The sequence below is a fragment of the Pseudochaenichthys georgianus genome, unplaced genomic scaffold, assembly GCF_902827115.2.
Source record: "Pseudochaenichthys georgianus unplaced genomic scaffold, fPseGeo1.2 scaffold_537_arrow_ctg1, whole genome shotgun sequence".
Classification (NCBI taxonomy): Eukaryota; Metazoa; Chordata; class Actinopteri; order Perciformes; family Channichthyidae; genus Pseudochaenichthys; species Pseudochaenichthys georgianus.
The window spans coordinates 99236-112522 of NW_027263098.1; the positions used below are offsets into that span (position 1 = coordinate 99236).

Below are 13287 nucleotides of genomic sequence, written 5' to 3' on the forward strand. Positions count from 1 at the left end.
CGAGGCGACTTCCTTTCTACTTCCTGCTTCTTCTTCACACTCTCTCTCCAGCACAGGTTAGCTCTGAGTGCTAGCATGCTAATGTAAACACAGACCATATTACTTCCAGAACACGTCTCATTGTTTCTGACAGCAACGTTTCTGATTGGCCCGTGGGTCTAAAGCCCGCCCACATTTCAGTAATGTCGTCATGACGCAGCAAATCTGGATCAGCTCCGTTGTTCCCCGTTTTTAGAGATGTGGGTACGGAGGAGAAGAGAGAGGGGTTTGTTTCTGACACTTTGAGAGTCTCCTGACACACCGGGGGGACACGGGGACACACCGGGACACATGGTGACACACGGGGACACATGGGGACACACCGGGGACACACCGGTACACACACCGGGGACACATGGTGACACACGGGGACACATGGTGATGTAGAGAAGACATCAAAAAGTGCATATCTGATCGGATATATTCTCCCACATCGACTGTAGCTTCTGTGAGCCGCGATAAACATTCGTCTGTTCGTCATCTTGCAATCTACTTCATCGCAATAAACCATATTTAATGTTGCCTTAATGTACGTTATTTAATGTCCTACTCTGTTCTTGTACATATCATATTCTACTTACATGTTTATAGACTTCTTGCAATATTTAGTTTTTGATTATCTATGTTGCGTTGTTGGAGGAGCTCGGGTCTGATGCTTTGTGGCGTGAGGAAAACCCAGCCTACATTTGAATATCTGATCGGATCTATTCTCCCATATCGACTGTAGCTTCTGTGCTTATATGAACACACCCTTTGACCTTTGAACTCACCCTGTGGATCCCCTTGTTGTGCAGAAGCATCTCCGTCAGATCTCTCAGCACCGCCTCCACTCGCCTCCTGAAGTCCTCGTCCGGCAGCCTGTGGGAGCAGAACATCTCCATCGAACTGGCAGAGACGTGGCACGCCTGCAGGACGGACTCCCCGGGTCCCAGCGGGGGGGCGTCCCTGCACAACCTCACCACCGAAACCAGTAGGCAGCACACAGAGTCCACCAGTAACGCGCCTCCATCGGCGCCGAAACACAGAGGACCGTTCGCACGCTGCAGGGAGAGAAGAGCCTGCAGGAAGTGAACCTGAGGGAGGTGGGTTTCTCCACGAGGGACTGAAGGAGGCCTGTCGGGAGAGGGCGGGAGGTGGAGGAGGAGGGAGGAAGGGTGGGGGACACGGGTGGCAAGGTGGGAGGGGAGGACGGTGGCATGTTGGGGGAGAGGGGAGGCAGATTGGGGGACCGGCAGCAGGAGTTCAGGGGTCTCAGATCCTTCATCGGGGCCTGAGCAGTACGCGTGGTCCAGTACGTGGACAGGAACTGCAAGAGCTAACACAGAAACACAAGTCAGTGAAATAGTGTCGTGTCTGCTGAACATGTCGGGTGCTGAAGGCTGAAGGCCCACCTGAAGAGGTCCACACTCTGGCCCCTGGGAAGGACACCCCGACTCTCTGTGAATGTGTGTTAGCTTCTGATGGCACCTTGTGTGACCTTCTTTATGGAGTTCATGACTGGGCAGTCTCTGAAATGTTCTTTTTGTGTTGAACATCTGTTTTTATTGGATATTTTGTACTAAAATAGGCAAGTCATTATTTTAAAGGTCTCCTATCATGCAACATGCACTTTTTGATGTCTTTTCTTCATCACCATGTGTGTCCGGTCCCTGGTGTGTGTCCGGTGTAGGGATGCCAGAAACTGACCATGATCAAAATCTAACAGCCCTGGCGAATAATAATCGATTATTCGACGACGCCACCCCCCCCGCAGGAGAAAAAAAAAGGGCTGCTGTTAATGTCGGTCTGTACAACGGAATTGTGCCAAATCTACGCCAACCGGCTGCGGAGGGAGACTCCCCCCCTTCACTGGAGAACTGCGCTAAAACAGCTGATCACAACGTTCACTCTCTGTGGTCACGAAGTACTCCACTAGCATTTGACTTCATTTGCACTTGTCAGTTTGAGCAGTCTGCACTCTGCGCATCCTCCAAGTTTACAGTAAAACAAACTGGTGGTGTGACCAGTGGCCATTTACAATTATTAATACCATTACTATTATTAGCATTAGTCTATATTTTGGTTGAAACTAAGCCAGAAAAAAAAAGAAAAACATAAATAATAATAAAAATATATATAAATAAAATCGAATTTTAAAAATTATTTTCGATTATGGAGACTAACGAATATTCGAATAATCGCTGGCATCCCTAGTCCGGTGTCTCCCCCCGTGTGTCCGGTGTCCCGGTGTGTCAGGAGACTCTCAAAGTGTCAGAAATAACCCCTCTCTCTTTTCCTCCGTAGCCACATCTCTAAAACGGGGACCAACGGAGCTGATCCAGATTTCGTGCGATATGACGTAATATCGGGTTCAAATTTAAAGCTACTGACCCAGAATCAGCACTTCAGTAACAGGGCTGAAACAGATATGAGGGATTTCTAAAGTGCATGGATGTTTTGTATATATTTTGTATATATATCTGAGAGCCATAATATAAGCCTACAAATTGCATATATCTTTAAGTAAAATAGAAAATAAATAAAGATAAGCTTTAAAAAAATGTAAAAAGCAATATATATATTCTCAGTAAAAAATACCAAAATACAGGCTTGAAATTTCGTCATTTTAGCACAAAGGCCACATGACGGGGCACAAAGGCCTTTTTTTCTTTTGTATTCGTCCGTGACCACGACGCCATCTGCGATCGATTAACTTGTGGACAATGATCCCTCGCTCCCTTGCACTGATCTCGCCTCCTTCTGGCCTGTTAAGTGGCCTGCCTCTCACATGATGTGGTCTGCCGACATGGCCACTGTCATACAGATCATAAATCAAAGCCCTTGATTGGTCTCTGTGTGTCATTCAAGCTCGGGATAACCTCAGGTCAGGTGAGGTAAAGGACTCTCTGAGTGTTTAGATAGTTAACTTAGTCTAAGTTCTCAGTGGGTCTCAAACGGTGTGGTCACCAGTTATGTAAACACATATTAAGGTGAAAAAAGGCAAGATACACTTTTAAAACTTGTTGAGAGAAAACTAGTCTTTGCTGCTGCCTCAAAGAGGAGCAGGGGGAGAGGGGGGAGAGGAGGGAGGGGAGGGAGACAGGAGAGGCTGGTTCAGGAGCACAGACACACTCACAACTATAAATGAACCAAAAGTAAATTAATAAACAAGTTTCAGTGTTTTTTTCATATTGGGAATGGTATGGTATTGGTTATGGCCATGATTTGATGATTATTGAAATGTATACAGTTCTGTTTAATATAGGTGTTTCCATAGATCCAGTCTCTTTATTTTCCCCTCAAAATGCACCAGATTGATGCATTTAACTCCAAAATAAAAATAAAATCTTACCGGGGGGGGGCATGCCCCTGGACCCCCTAGAGGATTTGAGGTCGACCCCCACTAAAAATCACATGGATAGGTTCCTAAATACATTTATAAATACATTTATTTTTTTAAATAGTAACCCATTTCCATATGTTCATGTGTGGGTAGTAGATTTAAACTATAGGGCTATCATTATGGGCCCTGCCTGTACCTGTTCGCTCTGCCATCGCGTGAAGGGTCTGCTAACAACCGCTATTTCAGATGTGTGGGAAATAGATCTGTGGGAAACACTGGCAGTTAATGGACCAGCACCAGAGGTGTTCCCATACACACAGGCGGTGGAGCTGTTCTTCATGAAATCCCAGAAGGATGAAGTGCTCTGACAAACAGCGCCATCTTTGCGCAAAATGATTATACAGGAATGAAAAGTCAATAAATAAACATGTTGTTAAAACTTTTTTTTTTCGGGCACCCCCCCCCCCCGCCCGCTGCCACCACCCGCCCAAGTATATTTCAGATCTGTGGGAAACACTGATCATCTCACAGAAATGTCAGAATTTTTGTTCAAAAAGCAGAAAATCATATGAGAAGGATCCAGAAGTAACCCCTACAGTTCCTTCACAGAGAGACGTGTCCTCCTGACTAGTGATGATGGCTCGCCAGCTATCGCTAGTCCATCAACACGACGGAAAAGTGTAGCACTAACGTCAACGCCAGTCGTTTTACAAATGGCTGAATGAATAGCAATAGTGTTTCTTAAACGTATATGTTAAGTTCAGCTAAACCACATAAGTCAGTCATGTATTATATCAAAACCGCTTAGCAAGAAAAATACTAGATTCAAAGGTGACAGCTTTCTGCTAGCTTGTAGAAGCAACACTAGATGTAGAGCCCTTGAAAGGAAGACGTTAGCGCTATCCAAGCTAGCTAGCTAGCTATCGCTAGTTTTCATGACAAAATGTACTAACGAGTCGACTTTAAATAGGCTAATACAATGGTAATACCTATCAATAGTACTTTCTATAAACACGTAAATGTTAAGTCCTTTCAAATACTACCACCACATATCAAAACAGCTTGGTCCGCTTGCTTACCTGTGCTTCTCTTGCTCCCGCGGCTGAGGCTGTCGGGCACCTACAGGCATGTCTGACGGAACCATCACCGCCGAGCAATCGCTCTGATCCACAGGCACGGGACTACTACTGCGCGCACTAGTCTAACTTCACTGGCGTTATTTACACTGGAATTTTTGACGGGCACAAAGGCCACTTTGGCCGTGAATTGCATTTTTCTTCACAGGGCATCACGGCCAAAGGGCAGGTCGTGAAATTCCCACCCTGCCTATACATCTAAACATTATGAAATATACAGACTATCTACTGTTTGGTAATTCTACTGATATGCCTGATGCTATACGTTGTGCATATGTATAAATGTGTCTGTTGATTGTGTATATATATATATATATACATATTTTTATATATATTTGTATTCTTGTACTCAGGATTGTGGGAAGCGGTATTGATCTCTGTCTGGACACACCAACTGAAAGACTGACGATGAAATGGACTTGCTTTGCAATGCTTTGGGATTACCTGCTGGGGCGTTTCCGGTCAGCGTGTTGATCAGTACTTCCTGTCGCAGCCTCAGCACTTCCTGCTGCAGTTCCTCACATTTCTCCTTCCAGTTCTCATCCTCACGTTTCAGCTTGCTGTACAACTCCTCGGCGAAATCTCTGCCGCTCGCACCCGGAGGCTTGGTCTTTATTATCCCCACCGCCAGAGAAACCGTGACCGTCTGCAGAAGGTTGAGAAGGCCCTCGTCTCCACTCGCTACTGAGAACACAGAGAGGAGGGGCATCAAGGACACTCAGCTGACACTTTCAGTATGAGGTCAGAATACACACCGACACCGATTTCACAGCTGGGATAATACTTGGGTAAAAGTAGAAGTACTCAGGTCTTGTACTTGAGTAAATGTACTCAGATATTGTACTTGAGTAAAAGTAGAAGTACTCAGATCTTGAGTAGAAGTACTCAGGTCTTGTACTTGAGTAAATGTACTCAGATCTTGAACTTGAGTAAATGTACTCAGATCTTGAACTTGAGTAAAAGTAGAAGTACTCAGGTCTTGAACTTGAGTAAAAGTAGAAGTACTCAGATCTTGTACTTAAGTAAAAGTAGAAGTACTCAGGTCTTGAACTTGAGTAAAAGTAGAAGTACTCAGATCTTGTACTTAAGTAAAAGTAGAAGTACTCAGGTATTGTACTTGAGTAAAAGTAGAAGTACTCAGCTCTTGTACTTGAGTAAAAGTAGAAGTACTCAGATCTTGAGTAGAAGTACTCAGATCTTGTACTTAGTAAAAGTAGAAGTACTCAGGTCTTGTACTTGAGTAAAAGTAGAAGTACTCAGATCTGGTTCTTGAGTAAAAGTAGAAGTACTCAGGTCTTGTACTTGAGTAAAAGTAGAAGTACTCAGATCTTGTACTTGAGTAAAAGTAGAAGTACTCAGGTCTTGTACTTGAGTAAAAGTAGAAGTACTCAGATCTGGTTCTTGAGTAAAAGTAGAAGTACTCAGGTCTTGTTCTTGAGTAAAAGTAGAAGTACTCAGGTCTTGAACTTGAGTAAAAGTAGAAGTACTCAGGTCTTGAACTTGAGTAAAAGTAGAAGTACTCAGATCTTGTACTTGAGTAAAAGTAGAAGTACTCAGATCTTGTACTTGAGTAAAAGTAGAAGTACTCAGGTCTTGAACTTGAGTAAAAGTAGAAGTACTCAGGTCTTGAACTTGAGTAAAAGTAGAAGTACTCAGGTATTGTACTTGAGTAAAAGTAGAAGTACTCAGGTCTTGTACTTTAGTAAAAGTAGAAGTACTCAGGTCTTGTACTTTCGTAAAAGTAGAAGTACTCAGGTCTTGTACTTTAGTAAAAGTAGAAGTACTCAGATCTTGAACTTGAGTAAAAGTAGAAGTACTCAGATCTTGAGTAAAAGTAGAAGTACTCAGATCTTGAGTAAAAGTAGAAGTACTCAGATCTTGAGTAAAAGTAGAAGTACTCAGATCTTGTACTTGAGTAAAAGTACTCAGGTTTTGAACTTGAGTAAAAGTAGAAGTACTCAGATCTTGTACTTGAGTAAAAGTACTCAGGTTTTGAACTTGAGTAAAAGTAGAAGTACTCAGATCTTGTACTTGAGTAAAAGTAGAAGTACTCAGATCTGGTACTTGAGTAAAAATAGAAGTACTCAGATCTCTTACTTCAGTATAGTGTTGCACGGTGTACCGATACTTGAAAGGTACCGCGATACCCTGCCGTTAAAAACGGTACGATTCCTCCGTTTCATTAGTATCGGTACTTTAAGAATGACGGGGAAAAGTACTTCCGTGAAAAAGCGCCGTTTTAATAAGAGCCGTGTGTGTTCAGCGCTCTGCTTCCACTCCCTGCACTGCAGCCGTGCCTGCAGTCCCGCTCCTCTCAAGCACGCTCTAAGTCCCTCCCCTCTCTCGTGCACGCGCTAGCTGCCAGAGCATGTGAGAAACGAGAAGCATGGCTGCAAGTGGGAGTGCAACTGCCGCTGCGCCTCGGCTTGTTGACAAAAAAGACGCCAGAAGTCTGTGAACGGGCCGTTCAGGGGTTCAGAGCAGAGCTCCCTGTGGGAGCGTGAAGTGCACTGAACAGTTTTTCTGTCGCAATATTATCGTTGAGCAAACTTAACTAGCAAACTAGCATCACTATCTGCTAACGTTAGCTTTAGCCTTCGTTATCTATTAGTTTTTTACATAGGCTATTAACGGCGGTGGTATAAGTATATATATATATATATATATCTTGTACTCGAGTAAAAGTAGAAGTACCCAGGTCTTGTACTTGAGTTAAAGTAGAAGTACTAGAATGTAGGAACAATCCTGCAATCAAAATGTTCCTCAGTAAAAGTACAAAAGTATTATCATCAAAATACAGTTAAAGTAGCGACAGTAAAAGTAGAAGTGCTCAGGTCTTGTACTAGAAGCACCTGAGTGTAGGAATACTCTGTTACAGTAAAAGTACTGCATTAAAAATATTCCTCAAGTAAAAGTATTAAAGTAGCGACAGTAAAAGTAGTCATTGTGCAGATTGGTCCATTTCAGGTCCAAAATGTTAAACTCACTGCTACACAATTAAAATAAATGCTTTTATATATATTTATATTAGATGTGACTCTTTGGCGTTTCTGTTCTTAGTAACACTGCTGCTTTAGTTGTTCTGACTGCTAAAATCATCTGTTATTCCTAATTTTAAAGCCGATATTCCGCGTTTCCCTTTTTTTAAGAAAAGTATCGAAAAATAATCGGAATCGCAATTCTTGACTTGGTATCGGTATCGAAACCAAAATGTTGGTATCGTGACAACACTACTTCAGTAGAAGACATTTTTAATGATTTTTTCAGCCTTTATTCACATGTTTAAACTGCTGTGGATTATTTGACCACCTTTATAAAATGTTGGAAACTTGAATCTACAGCCAGTCTCATTTTCTCACAGAAAACTAAATAAACATCCTTCATGTTTAACCTAAAAACAACTGAATTGTGTGTTCATGCACTCACAAGTGCGTCCTAGCTCTGAAGCTATCATGCCCACTACAACGGGATTATAACCAGGACCCGTGGACCCTGCCTCAAATTGAAGAATTGCCCGTTGACAGTTCAGATGTCCCGGGAAATGTAAATTTGGGGGTTGGCCCGCCCTGGTGAATCAAATTCTCTGGCGGTGGGGATAATAAAGACATTACCATGGCTAGTTAGCACGTTGCTAACGTCACTAGATAAGACTTTAGCCTTAAACTGCTAAACACATCGTCAAACTAAAATCATTTACTTGGAATAATTACTTGTTGAATTGTCTCCGTCATTATGCATCGTGTGGAGGCCTTGCGTGGTGGTGGTCCAGCCAGAGCTGGTCCAGCCAAAGCCTAGTGATGGCAGTTTGACCCAAGCCCCCAGGAAGTGCGCCGGAGTCTGATGAGAATATTCGTGGTGGCCAAACGGCGGTACTGCACTTCCTTTAGGCTGCTGGGCCCGGAAACACTTTTTCCCATTGACTTACATTGGGAAAGAGTGGTCTGTAACTCGTTGGATAAATGTTTTTAAACTAAATAAACTACCCAGTATGAACGTTTGTATAGCCCTTATTAAAAACATTCGGTCTTCAAGTTGTAAAAATGTGCTAATAACGTTATTCTGAGAGTTATTTCCCTCTGCATTATGAACGCGCATCTAACCCACGGGACCGCGCCGCCCGGCACGTTCATGTTACGTGTTCAGCACTACATGCGTTTCTCTTTACCCATGGATGCACAATAACTACGGACCATATCGCCTTACTGCCAGCCCACGGAGCTGTAATAATGGATATATTGCACATGTTTGCTGTAATTCATCATTTGTAAAATATTATACTACATGGGCTGTATGATGTCAATCTTGTACCGTAAATGTTGTATTAAATAAAGTTCATATTACCGACGTAGATTAACGTTCCTGTAGCTTCTTATTGCACTTGCAATTGTGTTAGTTACTTGTGGGCTACTTAACATGAATAATCAGTTACTATCCTTTTACTCCATCACATTTCAAAAAGAAATAGGCTATTGTTATGTTAACTCCACCAGTCATCCATCATCAGCTTTACTTTTTAGATAAAGTTTTAACTCACAATTGATCCTAACAGGCTTCAACATATACATTTTTATATATTACCAAGTGGTTTCATGAACAACCCACACGAGTATCATGCTAAATGAAGCTCTGTTGGATATCACGAGATCCTGATGGCAGCGTAATATAAAAGTACATAACGACTGATGTGTAATTTAGCATAATTTACTAGCTAGCCGCTAACTGCCGCCTCGTTCATATAAATCCAGTGCCATGCTGTCATGAACGCGCGGTTCTGTTACGTGTACGCAAATTCACGTGCTTAATGTGAACGAGCCTTTTGGGCGGCGTGGTTAAAGCTGTGCATGCTCTGAGTGCACATACGGGTACTTCTCAGGCATGCTGGGTAATCTGTGACGTTTCGCTCTCTCAAAGGTTGGGCCATTTTGTCATCAGGTGCTAATGAGCAACTCTCATAGGAATGAATGAGCCCCGCCTCCCACGCTGTATCCAGTTCTTATTATACATCCATGAGTTTGACACTGAAGCTTCGAACGGAGCCCTGGACTTCCTATTCCATAGAAGCGTGCTTCGAAGCTTGCTTCAAGTCACGTGACATGTGACGGTCGAAGCAGCAGCCAGTATCTACAGCTTTGTTTGTCACTTACCTTCGTAATTGTCGACGTAGCTGGATATGTAGCTGCATCTTGAACCCCTTTTCTCTTTTGCTCCTCGGGGCTGAGGCTGCCGCTTGTAGACGACGTACATCACTGATGTTAACCTTCGGTAGGTCTTGGAGACATCGAGTGTAAAATAGTGCCTATATAATATCTATACGCTATCTCTCTCGCTATCTATCGCTATCTATCGCTCTTCCCTCTACTGTAGACCGGAAGTTTACAACCGCACACTCAATGAACCGGAAGTTGATAGACGCCATCTTGTGCAACTACTACGAGGGTGAAAGGAGAGAAAGAGTAGTCGGAAATAGGCAACAGGAGTTCATGGTGGTTGTTGGAGCTATATATATCTTTATATTATTTAATAGTTTAACATTTATTTTCTTGCTGTTTATAGTGTTTATTGTAAATGTATTCTTAGTTAGTCTCATAAGTAGTTTCTATGCTTTTATTTTGAAGGCATGTCTGGGCACTGGGATTAGAGCACCTGGTGGAGGAGGGAGCCAGAAGGCAAACGGTTTCTTAGCAGGTGTTTCAAGCCAGCGAAAGGAAAGGCTTAAGGGAAAGGGATGTAGGAAACCTGTTCGTTGTACTTTGTTATCGGAATAAACTGCACAAACGGAGAATCTTGCCTGGACCTGGACCACTGCGTGAGATCCGCTAGCTACTGCCTCAGCGGCTGTTAGGTTATCTGTTTTATTTCTATATGATTTTGGCCGCTACAGTGGTTGTGAAACTTGCGCAAGAGGGAGCTCCGTTCGGCGTGTGGAACCCTATACGGTTAACTAAACCCATCGGTAGAGACATCGGGGGGGTAACGAGTGCTAACGTATTGAGGAATGGATCCATGTTGATCAATGTAGGATAGAGAGCAACAGGGAGAGCAATACAGACGAGTGCCGTGGAGGCTAAGAACGTGGAGTGTTCACTGCTCGGTGGCAGGAAGCTCGTCAGGGGAGTTCAGCTGATGATGTGAAGGGGAATATAACAGATGAGTGATGTCAACGCATGAAAGCAAAGCGCAATGGGATTAAAGAAGATAGTCTTTCGGTTCTGATCACCTGTGAAGAAAAAAGGCTTCCGGAAAAGATACTCATTGATGTGAGACCGTATGTTCCACCGCCGCTGAGATGTTTAGATGTCAGAGATCTGGACGTGTGGCGGCAGGGTGCAGGGAACACAAAGGGGTGGCGGGGATCAGGAACACGGCAAATGTGAAGAAGGGGCAAAGCTGACATGTTGCGGAGGGGAGCTCAGCGTCCCGGGGATGTGAGGTTAGCAAGAAGGCATGAGAGGTGCAGCGAGTCAGGGTGACGCAGGCAGTTGGCTTCAGAGGCAGCGAGGACAGTTTCTGGAGGGACGCAGGTTACAATGGGAAACAGCAATAAGGAAGGAGGACACTCTGATAGTGAGTACACGAGAGCTGTTTGTGGCAGAGATGATCAGCTGCTCAGCGCAGACTACAAGCCGGAAGGAAAGAATCTAAATAATTGTCAAATCATCTGAAAGTACCTCGATGAGAAAGCGATGCACGGGGACACGTGGAAGATACCCTGAATGATGACGTCCACCAACCTCAGACATGCTGGATCATCCTGGTGGGGGTCATTGCACTGCAGTGGAATGCTAGAAGTTTAATTGCAAATGGACAAGAGTTCAAACAATATGTTGACAACCTGGGAGAGAAGCCTGATGTTCTCTGTATTCAGGAAACATGGCTGAAAGCACGACTGGGTTTTATTGTGAAGGGAAATACTGCAGCTAGACGAGATGGGGACTCGAGCAGAGGGGGAGGAGTCGCAACACTCATACAGAGTGGGATAAGTCACAAAGGTATGCATGTAGGTACAGATCATGAAGCAGTAGTTATAGGGTATGGAATGATAGAGGACCCATAGATATAGTGAATTATTATAATGTGGGGAATTAGATCAAAGTGTATTAGAGCAGTGTTTCTCAAACCTTTTCATACCAAGGACCACCTAACTCCACAAATGTAAAAATACACATGGTTTTTATAGAACAGATTACAAATCGCCTGAACATGGTACAAACAGGTGGCAACATGTGTGACGAAGGTGTTGCGCTGGGCTATATCATGCAATCAAAAGTGAAACTTAAGCTCGCTCCATTGCGGAGATATTCCTGCGAGAGTGCGGAAAACTTAAAGGTATTTATTTATTTCAAATGTTACCAATATACTCACGGACCACTAGGGGGCGCTCACGGACCACCAGTGGTGATGCAAATGGGGCAGTACTTGATGAATGTATAGATGACCTCGGGCTAGTGTGCATTAACACTGGAGAAGGAACACGATGTAATTGCACGAAGAATATAGAAACAGTACTCGATCTGACATGTGTATCAAGAGCTTTAGCAGGTATAAGTACATGGAATTAAGCATACTACGGTGGGCAGCGATCATTATCCGGTATGACTAAAGTTGGGACCAACATGAGGTTTGAAAAGGAAAAGAAAAGTCCTCTATGGAAACTGGGAAAGGCTGATCGGGATGCCTTCCAAGCTGTGAGTACGAATAGATGTAAAACACTTCAAGAGGAAACTGATGATGATATGAATGAATGATGAAATGGTGAAGGTCATCATTCATTCAGATAAAGACACAATTCCGGAAAGTGCAGGAGCTCGGCGCACCATGAGTGTCCCCTGGAGGAAGGGTGACTGCAGTGAATCCATTACAGACGGGAATAAAGCATTCAGGAAACTCAAACAACTGCATCCTCAGGAAGCTTTGAATCAGGTGAAAGGGCCCGGGCTCTCGTGAGGAGAACAACAAGAACGCAGAAACACACACTTTTTGGAGGCAACATTGCAAAAGTATTGGAAGAGAAGTGCAGCTTGCAGGTGTTTGGGGCGTGATGAGGAGAGTGGGGGGAAGTCGAAGGAATTATGAGTTGCCAGTTTTGAGCAGAGGCGACAAAATGGCTGTCACAAACGTAGGAGAGGCGGAACTTCCAGCTCGAACATTTAGGAGAGTTCATAGTTCAGATAACCTACAGAGGAAGCCAGGCAGCGCCGACATAATACACGAATGGAAAACCAGAGGATACTGGAGAGTAGAAGCGTTAGGGCAGGGGTTCCCAACCTTTTTTCCCAAGAGCCCCCCCAAATGAGGGGGGGCGCAACATCGGTAATTAAAGTTTATAAGTCTCAAAGATGCATCAACTGCTGTCACAAACTGGATGAAAGTGAAGTGTGTTGTTAAAGGAGATGAAAGCGTAATCAAGGAGCTATTGGAGCGACTTTGATGGTTATTGGACTCAGGATTCGTCTGGATTCCCGCTGTATGGAGAAACTAAAGGACGGCGGAAGTGGAAACAATTCACAAAGGGATTAAACTGTTTAAAAGACGTGCTCAAAGGAAGCCGGATTTTGCCGATGTGTTTACGTGGATTCAAAAGTCGTAAATAATCAAAATGGAGGAGACCGATCTGATCGGAGCAACTGACAAATAATCCAACTGAAGCCGGCGTGGACAACGACTGTTTTAAAATGCGCTTATCCAGACAAGCCCGGTTTGGACACTTTACGGCAGAAGAAACATTTCTATAGAAAGAATTATACATTTCTGTCTTTTTATGCCTTTAATACTAACTTGACTTTTTATTCA

The 13287-nt window shown here is 43.7% G+C and overlaps 1 protein-coding gene across 1 annotated transcript in view; it reads right to left on the reverse strand.

Annotated features, from left to right (window-relative positions):
• The window catches only part of mei4 (meiosis-specific, MEI4 homolog (S. cerevisiae)), a 103802-nt gene extending 95504 nt beyond the window's left edge, over window positions 1-8298 (reverse strand). The window contains exons 1-3 of the mRNA XM_034079048.1: window positions 8195-8298; window positions 4942-5181; window positions 810-1345 (exon numbers count right to left, since the gene is read on the reverse strand). Coding sequence (XP_033934939.1) covers window positions 810-1345; window positions 4942-5181; window positions 8195-8228 — 810 coding nt within the window. The 5' untranslated portion in view covers window positions 8229-8298. The remainder of the gene's footprint in view (window positions 1-809; window positions 1346-4941; window positions 5182-8194) is intronic.
• Window positions 8299-13287: the final 4989 nt, after the last annotated feature.